The following is a 23,426-nucleotide window of genomic DNA, read 5'->3' as shown; positions in this document are numbered from 1 at the left end:
GAGGGAGCCTGGACTGGGGCTGCTGCGCGGGTAGAGAGGAGCCAGGGGGAGGATGTGAGAGGAACCCAGAGCATCACAAAACGGCTGCAGTGCACGAGCATCTTCCCTCCTGCCTTCTCCCACCCGTGTCCCTCACCTACATGGTGCCTCCCTGTGCTGCACTCCAGAACCAGAGCAGCTTGTCCACAAGTGTCTATCACCACAGCAGGAGGGCTCCTCGATGGCTGCAGCTCAGGCTTCCCAAGGAGTGTTCCCACCCACACTGCTGTTATCCAGAGCAAGCAGCAGCAGGAGCAGTGTCACGAGCACTCCTGCTGCTCAAACACCTCCTCCGCTGCCACGGGGGAAGGCAGAGGCAATCCCTGCCCAGCCAGCCCCGAGCCGGCAGCCGGCTCTGCCCCCGGACTCCCTGCCTGTCCCCGCAGCAGAGCACCCTCGGGAATCCCCCATTGTCTGAGTGCAACAGGCTGAGGATGGTGACTTTGCTGGGGCCAGCTCCTGTGGGTGCCCTGCCAACTGCACATGAGTCTGCTCACCACAATAAAACCAGTAACACACCTACCTTCAACAACCCTCATGCAACACACAACAGGGGCTGCTGCTCAGCCCCACCAGCGCAGGAACTCACCCTCAGCACTGAGGCAACCAGGAGTAAGGGGTCACCCAACCTCACACCAGGAACCACAACACAAGCAAGCAGTAAAAGTGGGACTCTGGCCACTGACAGAGCTTGGATGAGTCTTGAAGACTCTTTTATTGTCACAGTGATGTGTATGTAAGCACAGGCTCTGAACCAGCACAGACACAGGTGTCCATCACCAGCCATGACAGGAACACAGGAAGAGAAGAGCTGCCAAGGAGCCACAAACCCTCTTTGGTCCCATTAGCTTAAGGAGCTCCCCCTTGCCCTCTGTCAAGAGCACAGACACACTGAGCAGCGAGGTGAGACAAGGCTCTCCAAGAGGAGGGAGGGGAGGAGGAGGGCAGGGGTTGGGTGGATTCATACCACCATCCCCATGGATTTGAGAGAGGCTGGCAGGCTACAATTCCATGGGGCAGCAGAGCAGGCAGTGCTGGACTGCACCATCACCAGCCAGTGAGGAGGGACAAGGATCAGGTACAGTACAAAAACCTCCTGATAGTGCCTGTAGGAGGGTTATGAGTTTTGCAGCACTTGCTCTATTCCAGTTATTCTGAGAACATGCAGGCTCCATTCACCAAGGTAAGGCAGGGGAGCAATTCTATGGATTAAGATATAAATAAAGCCCCAGTGTGACCAGGGCAATAGGCACAGATCTCCAGGCAGAGCAGTGTCTGACCACTGCCCCATAGAACAGTGTCTGTGTAGCTTAGATCAGGAAGAGGTTTTCCTTTAGGTCAAGGCACTCCAGGAGTCTCTGCCCGTGGCAGCAGAGCATCGTGAACAGTCCCAGAGTCAATGTAAACCACACACCTCAACACAGGTAACATCTATCTCCAGTCTTTGGTAAGTGCTAATGTCAATACCACCCTGCACCAGCACAGAACGTGCTGCAGAACAGGGTGATGAGAGTGCCCCATCCTCAGGGCAAGGCAGGCTGGAGACCCCATGGACACAGCCTGGAGCCTCATGCCTCTTGTGGAGTAAATGGCTTCGAGATCCTATTGATTGGAGCTGAACGACCTTCCCACACGGGCCAAGACCTGTCCCAGTCCATCAGATCAGAGCAGGTTCACTCCATGCTTCAGCAGCTTCTGCTTGGCCTTGCTGGGCAGGCTGAAGGCGCTGTCATGAGGGTTGGGAACACCTGAGTTGCGGAGTGGAGCACCCAGCTGCTGGAAGTAGGTTTCCTGGACGGGATTCCGGCAGGCGTACACGGCCGTGGCAGCGTTCCTGCAGGCAGGAGAGGAGGCACGTCAGCATTTACAGCTCTGCAAGGTCCACTGCAGCTCTCTGGGCTGGCCACTGGGATGCTCACAGCACACTGGACTCCCAGCTATGGAGAGGGACTTGTAGGTCTCCTCAACAAAGGAACACAGAGCTAAAATGGCACTAAACCCTTGCAGAAGGGCACAGGGAACCGGTCACTCCTTCAGTGGTCCTGGCATCCTAGTGTCCTATGTCACATCCTCTGCAACCCTAACACCCATGCACACGGCCACCTCCTGCCCTTGCTGGCAGAGCAGCCCAGTACATCAATAGCAGGTAAAGAGCTCCTTGTGCCTAAGACCCTTTCTCTCCTGGAGGAACCTGTCTCACTGCTGCTGCCCACAAGCAAATCACAGCACAGGCTCTTTAGTCGCACCTAATGAAGCTCAGACAATAGTCAGGTCCTGTAAGCACGAAATTGAAATCCCCCACTTAGTATTCACCTGCAAGAGGGCTGGCAAGGAGCAAAGCAAGGGACTCTCCATTCCCTCAACGGAGGAAAGCAGCAACTGATATGTTTGCTGACACCCTTCTGTAACAACTCTCCATGAAAGCAAGCAGTTTTAGTCATCTTGTTACTCAGGCTGATTCACACATGGAGTTGCTTTTTTGGGGGCACACAGAATACGCCAGCTTAGCTGGTGGAGGATTTAAGGAGCCAGTGAAACTAATGCTAAGCACGGAGATCTCCTGCATTGAGTGTATGATTCACATTCCCTTGGCAAGCAGCGTCAGGGAAGTGAAACAGTGTAATTCCCAAAAGCATCTTTATTTCATCATGTTTTGGACAAACAGGCACGGCCAAGCAAGCGGAATCCCTGTGTGTTCCCAGCAGAGCAGTGTTCCTGGGATCAGCTATCAGAGCAGGGAGAGCAGGAGCATGAGCTCTGCTGTGGCTGTGATAAGAACATCTCGCCTGGTGCATTACAATTGAGTTTGCCATGCACGTTACAGCGTGTTTCCAACCCAACAAGCCATGCAAGAAAACAAAATCTAGGTTGCCAATTCTGGGTGCCTTTGGCTCCCAGCCGAGACACATTTATTAGGAGCAGCTATATTTAACACTGCGCCTCAGAACCTTATGGTGCCAGGAACTGGCAATATTTTAGCACTGTATCTTCATCCAAACCCATGGCACAACCCAGCTCTGCCTTCACTTCACTGGCCCTGGTGGCACTCTGGCCTCTCAACATCCAGATCACACTACGGGCGGAACATTAAGTATCTAAAAAGCAAATCTCAGGGAACAAGGTGACATGAGTGACCCTTGGCAAGAGACACTGGTGTGACTACAACATGTGCCAGCCTTGGAAAAGGGGATCCCCTCTTCTGCCTACTCCATGTGCCAGGCAGCACTCCTGGGGCTGGAGGAGGGGGTGATGAGCACAGCTTACCTAACAATCACCTCGGAGGCAGTGGGAAGCTGGCTGAAGTCGGAGTGGATCAGCGTGGCAGCTCTCAGGAAGTGCCGATCCAGCGGGCCGGGCGTGTGGGGCAGGTTGGCTGCACAACAGGAGTGAGGGGGGTGTTAAAATCCTGCTCTGTAGGAGCCTGCTCCCCTTTACCGAGCAGGAAAGGTTCCAGACCTCTCCCACAGAGCCTGGAAATCTGCAGAACAGAGATGGGCAACCCCAGAATCCCAGTGTGACCTAAGCGAAATCAGACTTGCACCATGCTCGGCACGCACATGCCAAAACCCTGGGGTACCTCTCCCCACAGGTACACACATCAGAGGGGTGACAAGAACACCTGGGCCCCCGAGGATCACTGGGGTTCCTCTCCTCCCCTAAAGCACTTCTAGGCTGGAAAGAGCCAGGACACTGCCTGTGCAGCTGCCAGAAAAAGGGAAACATTAGAATGAGCTGGAGCAGTTCACATGGGGCTTTCTGCAGGTCTATGGCCTATAGCAAGTTGTCTGAAGCATGGGAAAGGGTCACCAGAAACCCTGCTCTCCTCCTTATCCCCCCCTGAAGGCTCACCTGTGAGCACGTTCTGAACGCAGTCATAGTGAGTGAAGCTGTAGGCTGTCTTGGCTGAGGATGAGGAGTCTTTGGGCAGCGTCTCCCTCAGATGAACCTCGAGGCCGTTCAGAGAAGCCAGGCTGCTGTGGTACTGCAGAAAGGGCAAGAAATGGCAGGAGTTAGAGCAGGAGCCCTGCTTGGCCCAGACCAGAGGGAGCTCGGGTGACTGATGTTGATTACAGATGGACTGAAGCCTTCCATGCTCTGCTGCTGCTGCCCAGGAAAGCAAATGAGTCTGAGACCTTACAAGTCAGTAAGAAAAGGGCATTCCAACCTGGAACTAAGCCATTAAGCCACCTGATGCTATTAATTACAGGAAAATGCAAGACTCCATTAATTTACCATCAAACATTACTCTTCAGGGCTCATTTTCACATCCTAGCCATGACTTTCAGCCACAGCAAGGAGTATTCCTTTGCTTAGCAGCCCTTATGACACCAGACAGTACAAGATTTGGATGCAGCTGTACCTGCTTGGGCTGCATTTAGCTGCCTGCAGTGCTACCCTGCAGCACCCAAGTAAATGTCCTAATGGGCACCCAGCCTCTGCTCTGAGCTTCTGACCAGTGCAGGCTGCAGGCACCAGGCTACCAACAGAAGGAAGGAAAGAAAAGCCAAGGCAAGAGCCTCATCTGTGGGGTAATGAGAGGCCCAGCACGGAGCAATGGACTCACGCAACCATGTGCTAACATGAAAGCCAAGCTGCTTTCCTGGCTGTGCTGAGGCTCCAAGGCAGCAGGCAGGGGTCAGGCAGGGCTGGGCAGATTAACTCCATAATCCTCCACCTCCCCTCCTGCTTTCCTATGCCATGGAGAGGCTGCAGCCCGCATGGATCAGCAGTGCCCAACCCCACTGCTCATGGAACAGATTCTCTTTTCTGTGCAGTGAAATGAAGGGATAAGACCTGAAGAGCAGCAGGAAGGGAGGCTGGAATCCTCCTGATCTGCTCTGGAAGCTGCCTTCCCTGAGGGATGATCAGTGCTGTCTGCTCTTCTCAGCCATGCGAGTAGCATATTTTACCCTTCTTTGGTGTCATTCAGGAGCCTCGAAGCATTCGACAAACATTAACTACAGCTCTGACATCCCTGAGTGCTGAGGCTCATTTTTAATGTCCAGATAAACAAAGGAACAGACAGGACAAGGTTATGCCTCAAACCCACCCTGATGCCAGCAGCAGCGCCCAGCTCCATGCCTCCTGGGATGGAGGCACATGCAGTGCAACCATGCACCCACACCCAGGGCAAGGGGTAATCACAAGAACCCAATCCCAGCAAAACCCAGGACTGTTCTGCTCAGATGAGATCCAAAGCAAGAGTATTCAGGATGGAAGCAGCATGTTTGGGAAAAGGGGAACCTGCAGGAACAGGGATTTGTCAGCCCTGGGGCAACACAAAGGAAAACAAACCAAACTGCAGTGCTCCAGCACCAGGCTTGAGACTGAATGAACTGAAGGACAGGCTGAGCCACGGGAGGACAGTGCAGTGTGTCACTAGCAGAGCTAACCCCCGCAACAAGGCATTTCACACATTAACACATCCTTAGGCACTCCCTCCCATGGCAGGAGCAGAGCAGAGGCTGATTCACAGCCATAGGAGCTGCACAGGCTGTTGGGAATCACACCATCTCCGAGCACAGCCAGGCTGCAGCTGGAGGAGACCCAGAGAACCTCAGAGTTCTTTGCTATAAGGATGACCTTCAGCTCTCAAGACTGCCTGTATCTTCCCCTGTTCCTCCCAGCACAGAAGACCTGGGAGAGCAGGAGGTGGTGTGCAGATGGAGCCAGCAGAAAGGGGACAGAGCATGGTGCTTTGCCTGGTGCAGAAGGCCAGGGCTGCCCCTCTGCTGCTTGTGCATCAATGCCCTCATCAGCACACCAAGCCCCCCATGCTGTGTGGAGGTGGCATCTCCCTGCTCATGGGGGGACCGCAGGCACAGCCTCCCAGTCCCAGAGCTCAGGAGGAAAAGGAGCAACCTTGAGGCTGTGCCTATGCTGGGAGCCAGACTTAAGGCCTGAGCTTTCCTGCACCTTCCAGTCTGAGAGTAACGGAATTAGGTTGTTCCTATGGCAACTGCATATCAAAGAGCCCTCTGCAGCTTTGACTCAGATCCTGGTAGGGAGGCAGAGGCCAGGCAGCAGCTGCAGACTGATGCTTCACTGGGAACCAGGAATGCCGGGGGCTGGCACATCCTTCCCCACAGCCCCATCAGCTGCACCAGGGCAGCCTGGGCACTGCAGCAAATCCCACACAGAGTAATGTGGGACTGTTCCAATACAGCACCTACTTGCAGTGCCCAAACAACACCACCATTCCCTCCAATTCCCTGGGCAGCAGGGACAGGGACAGGGGGCTGGGGACTCCACAGCCAGATTTCCACCTCAGCAGGAAACGCTTCAGGGCCCTGCTGCCAGACACCTCCCTGGTGCCTCCAGAGGAGAAGCTGAAGTCGCACAGAACAAACCTGCCTTCCAACAAGCACTACAAACTGCCGCGCTTTCCCAGCGCATCCCAAACCCAGCAGAGGCCTTGGCAGCCGGCAGCACCGATGGTCACACCTACACCTCAGCACTGACAGACAACAGGAGCCTCCTGTGAGCCAACGCTCTCACCTCTCGCTGCCTGCTGCTCGTGAGCAGCCTCCCACGCCGCTGCTTGCAGTGCTGAACCTCAAGCCAAGCAGCTTTGCCTTGCACGGCACAGAGCAGGTGAGGAAAGAGACAGGAGGTGCAAGGCAACGCTCGCTCTCGGTTGGCACCCACCCCCACCAGGCAGCAGCAGCATCGCTGCACGTGTGGAAGAGCTTCCCCACTTACCACGTCCTCAATGGAGCTCTGGTCCTCTCGCAGGTGGTCTTCAGCCAGGAGGGAGAGCACAAGGCCCTTAATGCAGTGAACGTACAAGCTCATCTTCACTGGTGTGCGGGGTGTGCTGGACTCTGCACCAGCCTGGGCTCCCACACTGAAGCCCGGAGGTGGGCAGCCCCTGTCCTGTGCTGGGTCACCAGGCAGGCTCTCCTGAGCCTCTGCAGCCAGCAGCCGGCTCCTGCTCTGCAGCTGTGGTTGTACAGCAGTGGCTGGACAATGCAAACCCTGCACGCTGCCACCAGCTGCACTGCTGCTCTCCCCAGAGACACTTCCTTGGCTCACAGTCCCTTCCTCATCTTGGTCATTCAATTTCCTTCTGCTGAGCTCTCGGGCTGGATTGCCACTGCCTGCATGATAAGCCTGGAAACTGTTTTGCTCAACGTAAGAGTCCACAGGGGATTTCCTCATGTTGTAACTCTCCTGCTCCCGGCTGTAAGGGTTTGGAAAGAAAAAGCCTTCCAGATATGGACCTGCAGTTTGAGCACATTCAGGAGTATGGAGTGTGGAAGGGCTTGGAAGCTGCTTCATGTCTCTCTCTGACGGGAAAGATGCTTTTCTACTGAGCTCTGAGCTTCTGCTGTCTCGTCTGCTCAGTTCTGCAGTTGAAGAGTTCTTTGTACTGGTTTCCATTTCAGGGAAGCCCTTCAAAGGCACAGTGTTTGCAAGGCTGCCTGGTTGCACAGCATCTTCTGGTGCAGCTGCACCTGAAGCTTGCTCAGGGGACTCCAGCACAGAGGCATTATTCAGGTCTTGGGTTTCAGGAGCTCCTGTTGATTCTGAAGCTGCCTGGGAGCGGAGAGCATTTTCCTCTCCTCTGGGGCTTGCTGGGGACATGGATGACCTAGTGGGAGACAAGGTTGGAGTTCTTGCACACCTGGTAACACTACCACCTCCTGGCAGTGTTCAACAGCTCATCTACTCTCTGTACAAAGAGCAGCTACCTCAGGAAAGGATGGGCTAAGGTCTAACAGGTGAACAGCTCTGGCCTCTCACACTGCAGGCTCAGGGTGCACCACTCCCTTGTCACAAAGCACAAAGGTTTTAAGCAGCAGCAGAGCTGAGACACAGCAGAAGATGGCAGCTGGTCTGGGGAACAGCTCTGCTTGAGGCTGCTTCACACAGAGAAACAGACCCCACGCATGTGGCCAGCCTGGGAGACCTCAGGCAGCTTCAGCAGCCCGATGCCAGTAACAAAGGCCTGCGAGGATGCAGCACCACACGTTAGCTCCCTTGAGACAAAAGCCTCCCTGTGCATCACATCGATTTCATACCTGGTCATCCACTCCACGGGAAAGTCTCGGAGCACAGAGGCTTCATCTTCTGTTAGGAACACCGGGATGATCCGGACACCCTGCGGCAGTGAGGAACCTGCAAGAGCAATGGTGGTGTGAGGATTAAAGAAATAGGTGCCAGCATAAAAAACAGAAGCCAAACTATATCAACCCAAAGGCTTCTGCAGGAGAAGAAGGCACACGTTCATCCTGCATCCCACATCACCACCAACTGATCACACCTAACTGGGCAGCATCTTCCCATCCTCCTCATACACTTAATGCCTGACAGTTTCATTTTCCCTTAGTGTTTTCTTCTAACCACCCTGGCAGAATAGCTACAAACTGATGCTCAGAAGCAATGACTGAAGGCTTGGCCTGCAAGCATCAGCCATCTGTTTCCAGGGCTCCATCAGTGGCCAAGTAGGCACATGGGTAAGTGGAATTAAAGCAGGCATCTTGGGAATCTGCAGAACTGACAACTAAACCCAAAAGAGCAAACTCCTTCACTCAGCCAAAGAAAGGAACTCATTCTGATTACACACCACCCACTGGCACATGCTGACTAGTGACAGCAACCCCCTCAGGGATATACTGCACCCAGCCAGAGCTTTAACACGAATCCCAGAGAACCAGCTCATGCTCTCCCTGCACAGAGCACTGCCCCAGAGTGAATGCTGCTGCTGGGCACCTGGGACCCGTGTGCTGCAGCTGGATGGATGCTCACCAGGCCCCTGCTGCTCCTCACTTCCAGGCTCACCCTGAAAGAAAGGCAAGAATCAGCCCCATGGTGTGCCTCAACACTCCATCAGTGCCACCCAGACATCAATCCCAGCCTCCCTGTGACCACAGCACAACCCAGACCATCCCCTTCAGCAAATGCTGTGACTGCTTTACCACGGTGGTTTGTTCCTTGGGTAGCCCTCAGAGTCAAGGGGACTTCCCAAGAACCAAATACCTGAAAGCAAGGACAAATACCACGATCTGCCATTACTGCCCGCTCAGGGCGGAATAAGAGCAGAGGCCTTTCTCATACCTGTTCTTGAGGGCTTTTTTGAAGGAGATCTCAAACCACATAAATAATTACTTTTGACAAGTTTTAACACACAAAAATGGATCTGTGTCACTTTCAGACATTCATGTTGTCTATTTACCATTAAATACCTAAAACTTGGGTAAAAACCCAGAAAAACCATCATATAGATGAGAGTTCATTAATTCAGTAACTTAAAGATTGAAAAAAGAGCAAATTCCTAGTGCAGAAGCCTTGAACCCTTACAAAATCATAACTAATAAAAGCTTTTAGCACCAGCATCAATATTTGTCCTTCACAGTAACATGTGACAAGAGCTCCCACACCACATCCTCCCATATGATACCTGCACACAGGAAATGTGTCCAGCAACTTACCTGGCCTGGAGACTCGTTGCCTTGGAGGAGAACTTTGGCAGTGAGAGGAGGGGGCAGCTGCGTGCTCACAATCCTGAAAGGACAAAGTCATCCATGAGCAGTGCCACTTCCCAAAGCTCAGGCACAGACTCCCGTCGCTCAGCGCACCAGGACAGGCAGCACCAGCAGGGATGCTCACACCAGACTTCACTGTACTCTAAGCAACCTGAGGGTGCTGCAAGTCCTCACTGCACAGCCCAGTGATCTCTGGGGAGACACTAAGGTTCCACTGCACCACCACCTCTCCCAGGCCTTGTAGACACCCAAGGGTCAAGGAGCCAGCCCCAGACACAGGCTGGAGCCAACCCATGGCCACATAGGAGCAACACAGCTGTGTGACCCACAGGACCCCTCATCTCCTTCTTTCGTTTGGGTCACGCCACTCTGAATTCAGGAAAGCCACCTGCTGGCATCTACTTTGGACCAATAAATGTGGTTTTACTAAGACCTAAACCACAATTCATACAGGCTTCCCACAACAACATGAAGAGCTGTGGGCAGCAGAGAAGACTCAGAGAGACCAGCCCTCAACATCCTGCAGCACAGGCTCCTTGGATGGGGCTTCCAAAGCTGTTCTCATTCTTCCCATCTACATCTTGAAATCCACATTCTGGAGATCCTCCACAGACTCTAAATAAGAAGTTCAACTCAAGTACAAAGCCCTCTGCCATGTTTTAGTAAGATTTAAAGTTCAGAGAACTCTGGTGACATTTGGTGACAAACAATCTCTAGCAGAGATATGAATCACACACTGATGCAGGACAGGACTCCGTTCGAGCCAGACATCCACGTCCAGTCTAAGGTGCTGCAGTGACTCACTGTGTCCTGCCTGCAAGTCTGAGATCACTCTATTAAACCCGCCTGGCCTGCCTCTGCCAGCCTGGAGAGATGCACACGCTGTGGCACATTTCCAGTGCTTGTAAAAGGTGTTACAGGAACAGTTTATGCCAAAGAGAAGCGGCGCTTGAATGCTCTTGCCAAGAAATGCTCAGAACTTTTCACCTCCTGTCTTTCAAGGCCACCTTTGAGGCTTTCTTCGATGTCACTCACATCTGCAGCATCTTCAGCTACGGGCAGTGTTCCGCTGAGAGAAGCCAGCACTTCTCATGGGAAATTCTGGCTCATTCCTCTGTGTACTTTCTCTCAGTGCAGACAGCCAACAAGTCAGTCAGAAACACACACACACGTGCAGGAGAGCACTAGTGGGGATGAGTAACGTTCACACAGCTTTCTTAAGTGACTTCCACCTAAAAAGCCAAAGGAGTTCACAGTCTTCATGTCCTGCTGGACAGCAGAGTGCTTTTAAAACCCAAACCTTGCATCTCCTCATGCTTCCATCACCTTCACAAACACAGATAACCACTCACCCTCTGTGACTACACCAGCAGACAGGGACCACCCTGCCTGAAGCATTGATACTCCTACCAATAAGCAGCAGCTGTGTGCTCAGCTTGTGCCTTTGCCTTGCTCCCTGGATGCCCTCTGGGAAGGGGCAGATGCAATGTGCAGTTAACCCTTTAGGTAATGCTGTGGTTACTTACAAACCCTTGTAGAGAATGCAGCCTGCCAAAACATAGGGAGATCGCTGGCAAGTTTGCAAGATGAGAGCTGCTTTCAGTAAAAGCAGGGGGTCCACCTACACGGGGAGAACAGCAGGAGTGAGGCCAGAGAACCCTGGGAAATGCTCAAAGCAGCAAATAACCACAAAACCATTGGCATTAAGGCAGCTTTAGAACCAGACACTGCAGAGGACAGGCTCCTACCTTGGTTTTGTCCAGATTCCAGAGAGAATTGAAAATCCTGTGGAGGTCACTGGTGTTTTTCTGGATATGTTCAATGTATTTGTCCCACTGCCTGCTCAGCTCCTCCTGGGGAAGTGCCTGTGGATGACACAAATCCACCCACTGTCACTGCACAGGCCTTGGTGTCCTCTCCACACTACTTTGGAGCAATGGCAGGATGGGCCTGGGCACTTTTCCAGGTCCCAGCTCTTTGATACATGAGCTTATTCTGCCCTTGCTAGCAGGAAGGCAGCACGTATGTGCGTGGGCAGAGCTGGGCCAGCACGGGAGCGTTTCAGATCTCTTCTTCAGAAGAGATCTCCATTTACCATGTAAGCATGGTGCACGGGCCCATTGTAGAAGGTAAAGAGGCTGATGAGCTGCTCCAGAAACCGCCGACAGCTGATGTCAGGGAGCTCCACAGCACAGCCCAGAACCTGTAGTACAGAAAGCCATGAATGAGGCATGGTTACTGACAAAACCCAGGCGCGGCAGGTGAGAACAACTCTTGTCGCCTTTCAGTGAGTGTCAGAGGCAGGCAGCTCTGTGGCAGGCAAACATCCCCCAGATTCACAAGTCAGCTGAAGAGGAAATGCAAAAATACCCACAGAAGAGCCCTGGCACAGACAGGATAAACAAATGATGTCAGAAATCCAGCGTTTCAGACACATTCCCTTCCCACAGGAGATGACTGAGCCTGGTGCTTTAATGGCCAAGAATGTTTTCCTGAGATGAAATACTTAAAAATATTCAAATTAACTTATTATTTACAGCTATGGAAATTCTGCTTTAGGCTCTGAGAGAAACAGAGCAGCAGGAGGAGAGCCTCAGGGAGAGCCCAGCCACTGCCAGTTAAATCAGTCTGACAGGTCCCAGCCTGGCTGCCTGGGGATGGTTTGGAGCAGTTTTATCACAACTCTGCTGCACACTGTTCCTTATACCCTGAATGCTGACACTGACAGAGCTCAGCAGCAGGGAATGCCGAGAGTTAGAAGGAAAGAATAATCAGACTATCACAATTAGAGAGACTGAGTCCTGATTATAAGCTGCAGCACACGGATCCTGTTTCCAGCTATCACCAGTAACATCAGAACACGGAGCTCAGTGTTTTGCAGCCACTGCCAGGCACATCCTATGAAACAGGTTGGATGTGGACACACAAATGAGGGGTGAATGCAGCTGCAGGTTGCAGTAAACAACATTTAAGCCACCTTGCAATGCAGGGTTGTGCACTGCAAGTTCTCACCCAGCTCTCCACAGGTCTATCTGGGTCCATACCCTGAAGAAAAGCCCTTCTGCTTGCTCCAGCAGCTCAGACTCTCACCACTTTTGCCTGTGGCTGCCTGCAGACCCCCTGCACTCACCCACAGGTAGTCTCCATCCACTACAACTGCAAACTTGAGCTTCCTCAGGCGAATGAGGCTCGGAGGCACTCCGGAAATCTCAGTCATGCAGCGCACCACACCAGCAATCTGCCCACACAGCAACTCCTGCTGGTCCGGGACAGTCTGGGGAGGAAGGCAGGGAAGAAACAGGGATAGTTTCTTTGGTTCTGAAAGGACCTGGAGTAAAACCCACCGCTGCCTTCAGGTGTAAATAGAAATTACAAGGTCAATTCAATTCTAAATCAGAGCAGTGCAGGCACTGAAATCATCACTGAGAGCTTACTTAGGGGAACTTTCATCCCTTGCGGGTTTATTCCCATCCCCAGGACAGACCTGGACTCTCCTGGATGACCAGAGAAGAGCCCATCACCCACATCAAGCTCAGAACCACAACACTTCTGTGCCCTGGGTCTGTTGGAGCAGAACTCCTCTCCCCCTGGTGCTGGTTAAATCAAACCAAGACTGAATCCAAAGCCACACCTGGGCCGCTCCTGAACCAGAACCAGCAGCACTGACCCACCATGCAGGGATGGAAATGAACGCAGCATTACCTGAGGAGGGTAGAAGTAACAAATCCCGGCACTTGTAGGATCTGCTTCATCCTGCACCTTTGAACCATCGTACAGGAAAAAGTAATTCCACCTAAAACCAAGGCAAAGAATGCACACAAGTGATGGCACGGTTGGAAACACCTCTCTCCACTATTTCAGGTAGCGCAAGGAGACATTGGTCTTACACCATCACACCGAGCTCAGACACAAAAAATGGCACTAAAAGGCTCCCATGTCATGAAATCTGACCACTTTTGGGGGCTTAAGATAGACTCTACAAGCAGCAGAGACACGAGGAAGAGGCCCTGGACTCGCAGAGCACAGGGAGCAGTTATCACAGAGCATTAACCACGCACAGCCCGAGCGCTCCCATGAGCTGCTGCTGCTCATTCAGCCACCGCAGGTACGGAGGGGCCGTGGGGAGCACAAAGGGGAGGCTTTCCCCCGATGGTGGCCTACCCACAGCTCCCAGTTCCAGCTACTGTGTGCGGGGTTTTGCCTACCCCTACTGGTAAGGAGCTGGTTTCTCCCCGTTACAAGCTCGGCAGCTTCCTACAGGAGCAGGGGAATTCTACAGCCACACGCAAAGGAGATGCCGAAGCACCAGTCCCTGCCCGGCCAAAGGCCGGATTCAGCTGCCGCTGCCGCTCCGGGGCCTGGGGGAGCCCTGGGGGTGCGGGTGCTGCTCCCCCCCCCCCCGAGCCGGGACACCGCGGCCGGGGTCGGGTCTCACCACGGCGCGGGGCCGGGCCGCGCCATCGCTGCCGGGCCGCGGCGGTGCCCGGGCCACCGGCTCCTGCTGCCGCCGCTTCCGGTCCCGTGACGCCCCACGTGGCCGAACTACGGCGGCCGGCGGGCGGTGCATGGCGGCGATGGGCGGGTGGCGGCCCGCGGGCGGGCGGTGGCGGCGGCGGGGCCGGGCAGCGGAGGAGGCCGCGGACGGGGACGGCAGCGCGGTGCTGAGGCGGCTGCGGGAGGCAAGGTGAGAGCCCGGCCCAAGCCCCCCGGTGCTGCCGGTCCCCCGGTGCTACCGGCCCCGTTGACCCCCGGTGCTGCCGGTCCCCCGTTGCTACCGGCCCCGCTGACCCCCGCTCTCCCCGCAGGGACGATTTGCTGAGCTCCGGCTTCTGGGCCGCTAGCGCCGGTGCGTGCGGCGGTGCGGGGGGAACGGACCGGGCCGTGCCCCGCCGGCTCTGACGCCTCTCTCCGTGCCCGCAGGAGCCGTGCGGGAGCCGCTGGGCCGCAGCGCGGAGCCGCCCGCCCGCTGCGTGTGCTACGGGCTCGGGCGGTTCGGAGCGTGCCCCGCGGCCCGGTACCAGCTGGCGTTCCTGCTGCTGCTGCTGGAGGAGCTGCGGGTAGGGCTCCGGTACCGGGCTGGGGGGAACCGGGGGTCGGGGGGTGCTGCTCACGCCGCCCGGCTCCCCGCAGGTGTCCCCCGGGCAGTGCTCGCTCTTCGACCCCGCGTTCTCCCCCCGGGAGGAGGCTGCGCTGCGGCAGCTCGGGATGAGGCTGCTCCCGGAGAACGAGGTGAGCGGGGCGGGGAAGGGGGGTGCGGGGGTTGTTACCGTCTGGACTCTGCTGCCCGGGAGCGGCTGTAGTGTTGTTGTACCCGCAGGAGGGCAAACACGACGTTGAGGGATCAGCCACAGTGTTCTACATGGTGCACTGCGGGAAGGCTCTATACAACAACCTGCTCTGGAGGAACTGGTCTGCAGAGGCCCTGTCCAAAATGGTCATCATCGGGAACAGCTTCCGAGGGATGGAGGAGAGGTGGGTGCACCCGCAGGAGAGGGGCCGAGGCCTCCAGCGATGCCTTTCTGCCTTTACACTGTTGTTTCTGACACTGATTTCCATCTTCTGCTCACTTTGTTGCTGTCTGGTTTGCAGCCATCAGCCACCTCCTCTGTACCCCACACTGATGCACAACAGCTGTCTAAATTCAGAGCATTGTCTAATGCTACCTTCTGTCATTCCAGGCTGTTGTCAAAAGTATTGGAGAGAGATTATTCTTACATAGCAAAGGTAAGGGACTCTAGTTTGTTATCATCATGGTTTTGTATTGAAAGAGCATCTTTTATTGAGAAAGGGAGTTAACTGCAGGTGAGAGAGGGTGGGTATTTTTAAGCCTTGTTTTCTGGCTGCCACAATATAAAAATGAATCACTTCAGACTCACTCTGTCTGCAGAACACACTGCACATGGGCTGAGCTTAACATAACACCAGCCTCAGCTTCACTGTCTCTTAACTGGACTTCTCTGACAAGTTCTCCGTCATATGTAACCATTTCCCCAACTGCTCTGTAGGTGTTGAAAGTGACAGAGGAAGCAGCACTCCCCACTCACCCTCGCTACTTGGACACCTTCAACGACACCTCCGTCCACTGGTTCCCCCCCCAAAAGCTGCAGGAAATCTCCCCGGAAGTCTGGGACTTCCTGGAGGAGCCAATGTACCAAGACTGCGAGGACTTGGAGATCATCAGGAGGAAGGATGGAGCCGAGTGGTCCTGCCCTGCTGCTGCCAAGGCCTGAGCCCCTGGGGCCATGTCTCTGCACATGGCAGCTTTGCAATGAAGCTCAAGCACAGACGTGTAATAGTGCTCTGCCAAGAAGTGGCAGCACCCAAACACTGAGCACAAGGGGACAGTTTTGTATCTTATTTAATAAAAGGTAAAGCTGTGCTTTGAGTTATCTCAAATTAATGCCTCTCACAGGGCAGCAGCACATGGTCTGTGATCTGCTGGGAAAAAGTCTCCTGATGTTCCAGCTCTGGGCTGATGGATAGAGGGGCCCCAGTACCCATGCGTGGGCACTGGGCTGAAGGAGCCACCAGCACAGCCAGAGAGCAGTGGGATGTGTCCTGTGGCAGAGGAACAGTAACTTGCTGCCAGAGCAGTGCAGCAGGCACTCTGTCACAGGAGACCATGGAGACTTGTCCAGACCAGCCCTCACTCCTGTGCTGTGGGAGCAGAGAATCAGTGCCCATGGTCCCTTCAACACGCTGGTAAACCTGTCACCAGTGGCAGTTATACAAGCACTGAAACACTTGTTCCTCCTGTCACGCCAACTCCCATGTGTCATTTCATCTCCTGACACTACCTCAGCAGCTCTTCTAGGAGAAGTCCTGGCACACAGCTACAGCTTCAGTCTATTTAGGAATCTCTCTTTATTCCAAGATAGTTGCACTAAAAACATCCACAAGCTGGTCTGGGCAGTCCAAAGCAGGGCCTCACTTGGCCATGTCAATGAGGCTCTGGAGGGAGGTGGGCACCCATGTCTTCTCCCCCTGCACGAACACAACGCCCCTGTCAATGTAGATGACAATGCGGCCGAAGGTGTAGAGCTGCTTCCCTTCGTGCCGCTTCCCGATCACAGGCATGAACACGATGTTGTGCTCCTCTGCCTTAGTCTGAATGAGGTCCTTGAAGTTCATGGGCACGGAGCTGGCAGCCACACCGATGCCGCGCTGGGCCATGTTCTCGGCCTCCCTTCGCTCCTGCATGGCCTCGTACTGGAAGTCTTTCCTCCGCTCGGTGTGAGTCAGGTATGCGATGTTCTCCCTTGCTCCTGGCTGCATGTACCCGCCTGGTGGGGAGACAGAACAGGTGAGAACAAGGTCCCCATCCCTTTCCAAGCACAAGGTCTGGGGGTGAACTCCAGGACACACAAAATCATAGGATCACAGCAGTACAGACTTGTTTAGGCTGGAAGGGACCTTAAAGCTCATCCAGTTCCAACCCCTGCCACAGGCAGGGACCCCTTCCACTGGAGCAGCTGCTCCAAGCCCGTGTCCAACCTGGCCTTGAACACAGCCAGGGATGGGGCAGCCACAGCTTCTCTGGGCACCCTGTACCAGCGCCTCAGCACCCTCCCAGGGAAAGCTTCTGCCTAAGAGCTCATTTCAGTCTCCCCTCTGTCAGTTTAAAACCATTCCCATTCCCCTTGCCCTATTTCTCAACAGGTGAATTCCTCTTTATGGAACACTCGCCCATAGTATCATTTTGCACGGCCACTGCACCCAGGAGCTGCTACAATACTGCCTAAACACAGGCTCACAAGACCCAGGCAGCGTGGTGCAGCCATCAACACAAGCCACCTACCGACACTGGAGGAAACAGCCCGGTTCATGATATCAAGAGCTTCATTAAATTTGTCTTTGATGGATGGATGTGCCAACACTTGGTCTGAGAACATGGACTTCCAACCCAGGTACCACTTTGTAATCTCTTCATAATTGGGGCTGTTACTCAGCCAAGAGCACAGCACCTGCAAAACAATGCAACAGATAAATGCAGAAGGACTGGTACATTGATGGAAGAGCTTTCAGTGAGACAGAGGACTGACAGTCTTAGGACCCAATCTGTTCTGGTATGTATGGAGCTACAAGTGGAAACCACCCCAGTAACTAGTGGCAGTTAAAGCATTTCAGCACTGGCGCAGCAATTTCTAGGCAGAAGTCACTAAACCACAGGTAATCAGGCATGTTCCCTCAGCCCTCACAGCCTCTCACCTGCAGCCACTTTGGGAAGAAGTGTTTCTCCAGCAGCCCAACAAGACTGGAGACAGAAATCATCCCTTCCCAGTCAATCACCCAGTAGAAGGCATCCATGTGCTGCTGGTGGGGGTTTATGATGAGTTCATTCAAACACATCCCTGGGAAAAGGGGGAGTTAGAAAAGAACATGACTCAGTTTTGTCAGCGCCCTGACCTACTTCACCAGCAACATATGTGGCTTGAGGAGCACCTGTACTGCCCTAAGGCACACCTGGAGTCTTTAAATTGTCTAGCAGATCCCTGCCACCAAAACAGCACACTGCCAGTTCCAGCCATTGCAATTTGCTGCCAGAACTGAGAAACTTCATAATATTATTTGAGGTAAGGTTAACACCTGCCTTTTGAGGTGTGAGGGGAAGGTGGCAACCAGCAGATGCCAGGAATGCAGGGCTGTTTGCCTTCTCTCACCTAGTTTAGGCACGATGTTTTTGACCATGAAAGCCTCCCATGATCCAGGAGTGAACACATCCTTCCAGGGCTGCAGGATAAGTTTGGCAGAGGAGTCACTGGGATGCCACTTCTGCAGTGCATTGGCCAGCTTGTTCCTGATGGGGGAATACAGTGGCTCCAGTCGTGCCTGCATCAGGGGGAGCCAGGGATGGATCCACGAATGGATTGGGACTGTGTCTGTCAAAGGATTCCAGCTTTCAACCTTGAAGATTAAAATAAGTCCATCTGTTAGCATTGTATCTGGCCAAATGCAAAGAGCCATAAAGGAAATCCTAAGCCCCTAGTGCAGAAGCAGCAAATCAGGATTTTAAAAGCTCTACTTGACTGAACTCAAGCTCTAGTTCAGAGCACAGCTTCACTCTAACACAGCCCTCTCACCTTACCTCCTTCTGAAGCTTGGGGAAGATGAGCTGATCCAGAATGTTATCCAGTATCCAGACAGGAACAACGTTTACCCAGCCATCCAAGAAATCCACCATCGACCCGCAGTTCCGTGGCTGCCACCGTGCCACAATGTTCCTGACATATGGCATCCAGATTTCCCACATCAGTCTGGGGGGAAACATACAAACAGATCAAAGTTAAGCTTAAAGCTATAGTTCCAGGACTAAATAAACCAAATGGTAACTGTCATTTCAAAGCTACTTCCTTTTATACAGCTGACAGCTGGACTTTAACAGGCACACCAGCAGAATCATCTGGGAAGCACACTTGTATCTGTGCTTCTCCATCCCCAAGGAAGCAGCACTTGCAGACGCTGCACAAAGTAAAACCCTTTTACTCTTTACCTGTGAAAAGCATCTGTCGACAGGTCCTGCCCACCGTGTGACAACAGCTGGTCGTTTTCCAGGAGGCTCTTCCACTTGGCTATGATCTCTGTGCCATATGTGCAGTCCTGGAAATGAAAAGGCATGAGTGGCCTTTATCCTCTGCCATTCATTTCAGCTGGTATCTACGAGGAGCAAGCATGCTGATGGTACACATGGCTCCAGATCTCTCACCTGCCCAGAGCCAAGCCAGGAGCTTGCAGCTGTGATCAGTAAAGCCTCACGAGAGGAAAATCCCACTCTATGGATTTAATGGACCTCCACGGGGAGAAAAGGCTGAACTGTTTCAGGTGTACAGAGAGGACCCAGATCTCACCTATCACAGTCTAGACAGCATTAAGAATAGACAGTGTGTACCTGACTGCCTGAAAGGCAGACCTCCTGCTTCTGCTAATAGCCAAAAATGAGAGGCTTGGCTTTCATCTGCTTTTTATTCCCAACACCCATGAAAGGGATTGACTTTAATCTTAGAAGCTCCTAAATTGTTAGCCACTTCACAGAACAGCAACCATCAGCTGTGGCAAAGGCCTGACAGCAGGTGCAGAGTGGAGTTTTGGTCTGATTCCTTTCTCTCCAGATCAATCATGAATTTGGAACAAGAAGGAGGGGAGTCAAGGTAATAAAGACTACTTAAACCATCAAGGAAGAACTGCAGATGAATCAAACTGATACGGACCTTGAGGGGATCCCAGTTCTTGAAGTAATCCTTCATGAGAGGATAGACTATTGCCACTGCTAGGTCTACTCTGTCAGACATTCTGTACTCCTCATAGTACTTGTCCTGCAGTGTCTCAAAGATCTTTGCACACTCATCCAAGGTCAAGGGATTTTCACAGCTGGGCTGCATCCGTCTCTCACACTCCTCCACCATCTCAAGCACCTTGCTGAGGTTGCTGATTGCCTTCTCCTCGTGTGAGAGAACTTCAGATATCTTCTGTATCTCATGGGTCAGGTTCACAACCATGTCCCTCTCAAACTGCAGCTGCCGGTCGTTCTGGATGATCTCCTGCTCCGTGATGTCAATGAGGAGCTGCAGGTTGTGCTCCAACTCGGGCAAGGCAAAGCCCTGGGGCTTGAAGTCTTTGCCCAGTGGCAGCTGAGGGCTATCATCTGGGATATTGTGTTTGTGGCTGATCTGACTGTAGCTGTAATAAACCTTCTGCTCCCGGCCCGTCATGTCTATAACCTGCCACAAACAAGAACAAATGTGTCCTTAAAATAACTCCATAAAAAAAGGAGGAAATCCCTAGTCCCAAACTGAAAACCAGAGTTTTCCAAGTACTTTAATGCTCTGGGAGGCTACTAATACCCACTGGTATTTCAGATGAGGCAACTGGGATTGCCTCTGCCAAGGCCTACTCTCTAGTAGAATTAATAAGAAACAATCTGAATCAGAGCTGGAAGAGCCTCCTCTTCTGATCTCAGTCCCGAGTAATTCTATAAGCACTGATGACACAAGCTGTGCATCATTTGTTACTGCACAGGAGTCTCAGGTACTTTTATACTTTCAAGATGCATTAATTTTAGATGAGCAATTTCATTAAGTGCACAGGAGACAAATCCCTCCCTGTCTCTTCCAGGTAGAAGATGGCTCCCAGTAAGGACAACTGTGCTTTCAGAAGCAGATGATTGTTTTATCTATGACAGATGTGAAACAATTCAACTTAACTTGCAATTAGCAAACAACCCACCCACATTTGAGTTCATCTGCATTTTCCCAAGGCCAAAGACCTTGCTTAAAAGCAAACCCAATGGCCCAGGTGATGCAGTGGTCTCTTACATGATCCAGTGATGAGTCTAAGGCTACAGCTAGACAGTTCTTAACCTGGCTTCTCTCCATGACTTGAAACCACTCACAATGCCACAGTGGACAAACTCCTCCCCAGGGATGCCACATCTCAGCTTATCAACCTTACCTTGACTTGAGACAGCTCCTTCTGAGGGGTTGAAAGCTGCTTGTTGATCCTGCCCTTGGCTTTCAGTTCTTCTACTGTCTTATAACTGTATTTGGGCTTCTTCTTGCCTCCACTGGGATCCTTCCGCCACTGGCTGAGCTCCTTTTGATATTCCTACACAAGAACAAGAAGGAGTTGTGGTTCCTGCTCTTTGTCATGTCCCAGATTTGCCTCTATTTTCCACAGGAAAATAACCCATCAGACCCACGAAAAATGGTGCATAGCAAAACCAAAGCAGTAAAGCTCAGCAACAGCTACCCTGTGCACAGGGCTGGCAGTGGACTTCTGATTTGCTTTCTTTTCTTTAATCCAAAGATGACAAAGACTGTTTATCTGGGGAACTCTTTGAAAGTGGGGTTCTGGCAAGATACTGCAATAACATAAGCCAGAAACAACAAAGAACATCACAGTGACATGCAAAGACGTCCAATTGCAATCAATGTACTGCATCTTTAGCTTCTCATCTCAAATGAGCTCCAATCATTTTCTCTGACACTAGTAATTAGAACTGCATTTTGTGCATACAAGGTGACAGGGAAGCAGACAGACCACGAATTGTACAAATACCTCCTCAGCTTCTTCTTCTGAGTCCACAACAGGGAAGTCCTGCAGGGACTGGCTGGTTCTCTCCGAGCCATATGCTCCCACAGCTCCTTTGCCTTTCCTCTGTTTGGCCTCGATGGGGTTGATAATACCTGAGGGGAGGGAGTCAGGTCAGATTTACTGAGAGAGCACAGCAATAGCTTTTCTTACAATACCCTAAGTTACCAAACCAGCACAAACACCAGAGCATCCTGCCTCTGGCTAACTACAGTCTCTTTTCCCACTCCACTGATTTCTTAGTGACTATCAAATCACTTAATTCTCTCACACACTAAATAAACCAAAGCAAGTTATTACTTACACCTGCATTTCATTGCTTTTTATTCTATCACATAAAATAACATCTGTTCTGTTGATTTCCTTTGCAATTTACTTCCCTTTTTCCTTTTGCTCTTGCAAAACAACAAGAGCATAAAATTGGCCTCTGGTAACTCAAACACAGCTGAGTGTTATCACAAGGACCCAGATCACTTGCAAAAGATGCACGCAAACAAGGAGGAAGGTGTAAGCCCCCTGGAGATGGCAGAATCCAGTCTCTTCCCCAAATCACCAGTTAACAATGCACCCCACACGCAATCACAGTACCTTGAGCATTCTTCCCAAGACCTCTTCCAGGAACATAACCCATCTTCTGGAGCAGCTTCTGCCCAATTCCCTTCGTGTGTCTCTCCCAGCTGCCAAAGTCCACAAAAGACTTTGTCCCCCCTCCAAAGCCTTTCTGACTGGGCTTGAAATTGCCACCCTGTTAAAAGAGACAAACAAAACCCCACCACACAACATTGAGGTTCTTAAGCTACAACATGCTTAGGCCGGTTATCCCGTTCTGTGACACGGGAAAAGAAAGCCTTCGGAAGGCTGTAAACCAGGAGCATGCTTCTACTTTAACCTCAGCTGACCAAAGGCAACACTAAAGAAGATAAGAGGACCTGAGGACACGCAATACATTAGAATAGCTACAGAAGGCAGAGAACAGCTCCCCAGGCAGCACACTGCCACTCAGGGCTCTCTGGGTTTAATGACTTCTTCCTTTCCTCAGTGACCCACTCCTGCCCCGCAGGTCCGACCGCCCCAGCCGCACCAAGCCCAGCACACGGCCCCGAAGCCTCCCCCATAACTCACCGTTTTCAACTTCTTGGACACAAACTCTTTGGGGATCTCTTCCTGCTTCACCGGCTTCTCGTCCTCATCCGAGTCCTCGTCGGACGCATCCTCGGCCGCCGCCTTCTTCAGCCCCGCACTGATGAAGTTCACGGGGGCCGAGTAATCCCTGGAGCTGCACCACAACAACACCCACGAGTGACTCCTGCTCCAGCGGAGAGGGCTCCCGCAGAGACCCGAGAGCTGCTGCGCCTCAACCACCCCCCCCGCTTTAACGGGAATTGACCATTCCCCTCCCCCGACAAAGCCCCCCCGGCGCAGCTGACAGCCCCCAGACCCCCACGGAGCGGGGCCGCCGCCCGAGCCCCCCCCCCCGCCGGGCCGGGAGGTGACGGCACGTCCCGAGGCCCCGGCCCTCGCCCGCACCGCTTGCCGCCGAAGCTGGGCCGCTCCTCGTCCGAGTCGCGCTCGGCCCACACGCCGTAGGTGGCCTCCTCCTTGGTCTGCCGGTGGCGCTGCCGGTGCGGGTTGAACTCGTTCTGCAGGTCCCAGTCCGACACCTCGAAGCTCTCCATCTCCACGCCATCCTCCCCGTCCGTGCCGTACAGGTGCGACATCGACATGGTCCCGACGGGCCGCCCGCACCGGGAGCGCAGCGCCGCCGCCGGCGGAAATGAACCGGTTCCCCCCCCGGAAGCCCCGCCCACAACAACA

General features: G+C 53.1%; 3 protein-coding genes across 5 annotated transcripts; 1 reads left to right on the top strand and 2 right to left on the bottom strand.

Moving 5' to 3' along the window:
* Positions 1-726: 726 nt before the first annotated feature.
* On the bottom strand, positions 727-14,042 carry HPS4 (HPS4 biogenesis of lysosomal organelles complex 3 subunit 2). Of its 3 annotated transcripts, none has more exons than XM_034068096.1 (13): positions 13,963-14,042; positions 13,230-13,320; positions 12,658-12,801; positions 11,623-11,730; positions 11,276-11,392; positions 11,054-11,148; positions 9,474-9,546; positions 8,755-8,824; positions 8,064-8,160; positions 6,742-7,633; positions 3,889-4,021; positions 3,304-3,412; positions 727-1,873 (listed from the first exon to the last, which is right to left on the bottom strand). In XM_034068096.1, exons 1-13 carry the CDS (start codon positions 13,986-13,988, stop codon positions 1,702-1,704), a joined length of 2,127 nt encoding a protein of 708 aa, XP_033923987.1. In that variant the 5' UTR covers positions 13,989-14,042; the 3' UTR covers positions 727-1,701. The 3 variants fall into 3 exon arrangements, with proteins under 3 accessions (XP_033923987.1, XP_033923988.1, XP_033923989.1); XM_034068097.1 differs by having other exon boundaries at positions 8,791-8,824; XM_034068098.1 differs by lacking the exon at positions 13,963-14,042 and adding an exon at positions 13,733-13,844.
* A 50-nt stretch (positions 14,043-14,092) lies between these two features.
* Positions 14,093-15,905, top strand: SRRD (SRR1 domain containing). Its single transcript, XM_034068099.1, has 7 exons — positions 14,093-14,211; positions 14,333-14,373; positions 14,448-14,584; positions 14,658-14,756; positions 14,845-14,999; positions 15,206-15,251; positions 15,533-15,905. Exons 1-7 carry the CDS (start codon positions 14,093-14,095, stop codon positions 15,755-15,757), a joined length of 822 nt encoding a protein of 273 aa, XP_033923990.1. The 3' UTR covers positions 15,758-15,905.
* Positions 15,288-23,337, bottom strand: TFIP11 (tuftelin interacting protein 11). The gene is made up of 12 exons (XM_034068095.1): positions 23,139-23,337; positions 22,734-22,887; positions 22,200-22,356; positions 21,579-21,706; positions 20,973-21,125; positions 19,733-20,242; positions 19,018-19,124; positions 18,613-18,781; positions 18,188-18,431; positions 17,736-17,878; positions 17,326-17,491; positions 15,288-16,810 (listed from the first exon to the last, which is right to left on the bottom strand). The coding sequence occupies exons 1-12, from the start codon at positions 23,333-23,335 to the stop codon at positions 16,455-16,457; spliced, it is 2,484 nt and encodes an 827-aa protein (XP_033923986.1). The 5' UTR covers positions 23,336-23,337; the 3' UTR covers positions 15,288-16,454.
* Between the last annotated feature and the right edge of the window lie 89 nt (positions 23,338-23,426).

The sequence above is a fragment of the Melopsittacus undulatus genome, chromosome 12, assembly GCF_012275295.1.
Source record: "Melopsittacus undulatus isolate bMelUnd1 chromosome 12, bMelUnd1.mat.Z, whole genome shotgun sequence".
NCBI classification, from domain to species: Eukaryota; Metazoa; Chordata; class Aves; order Psittaciformes; family Psittaculidae; genus Melopsittacus; species Melopsittacus undulatus.
This window is presented reverse-complemented; position numbering and strand designations above follow the sequence as displayed.

What these genes read in the sequence shown, in the direction of transcription:
- SRRD (XM_034068099.1), top strand. Translation starts at nt 14,093, where the DNA reads ATGGCGGCGATGGGCGGGTGGCGGCCCGCGGGCGGGCGGTGGCGGCGG. An exon ending in TGCTGCTGGAGGAGCTGCGG is followed by an intron (nt 14,585 to 14,657) that starts GTAGGGCTCCGG and finishes GGCTCCCCGCAG; the next exon opens with GTGTCCCCCGGGCAGTGCTC. An exon ending in GGCTGCTCCCGGAGAACGAG is followed by an intron (nt 14,757 to 14,844) that starts GTGAGCGGGGCG and finishes TTGTACCCGCAG; the next exon opens with GAGGGCAAACACGACGTTGA.
- HPS4 (XM_034068096.1), bottom strand. Translation starts at nt 13,988, where the DNA reads ATGGCGCGGCCCGGCCCCGCGCCGTG. An exon ending in GTTACTTCTACCCTCCTCAG is followed by an intron (nt 12,802 to 13,229) that starts GTAATGCTGCGT and finishes CTTCCTCCCCAG; the next exon opens with ACTGTCCCGGACCAGCAGGA. An exon ending in CCGTGCACCATGCTTACATG is followed by an intron (nt 11,393 to 11,622) that starts GTAAATGGAGAT and finishes TGTCATCCACAG; the next exon opens with GCACTTCCCCAGGAGGAGCT.
- TFIP11 (XM_034068095.1), bottom strand. Translation starts at nt 23,335, where the DNA reads ATGTCGATGTCGCACCTGTACGGCACGGACGGGGAGGATGGCGTGGAG. An exon ending in TCTTGGGAAGAATGCTCAAG is followed by an intron (nt 21,707 to 22,199) that starts GTACTGTGATTG and finishes CCCTCCCCTCAG; the next exon opens with GTATTATCAACCCCATCGAG. An exon ending in TCCCCAAGCTTCAGAAGGAG is followed by an intron (nt 18,432 to 18,612) that starts GTAAGGTGAGAG and finishes TTAATCTTCAAG; the next exon opens with GTTGAAAGCTGGAATCCTTT.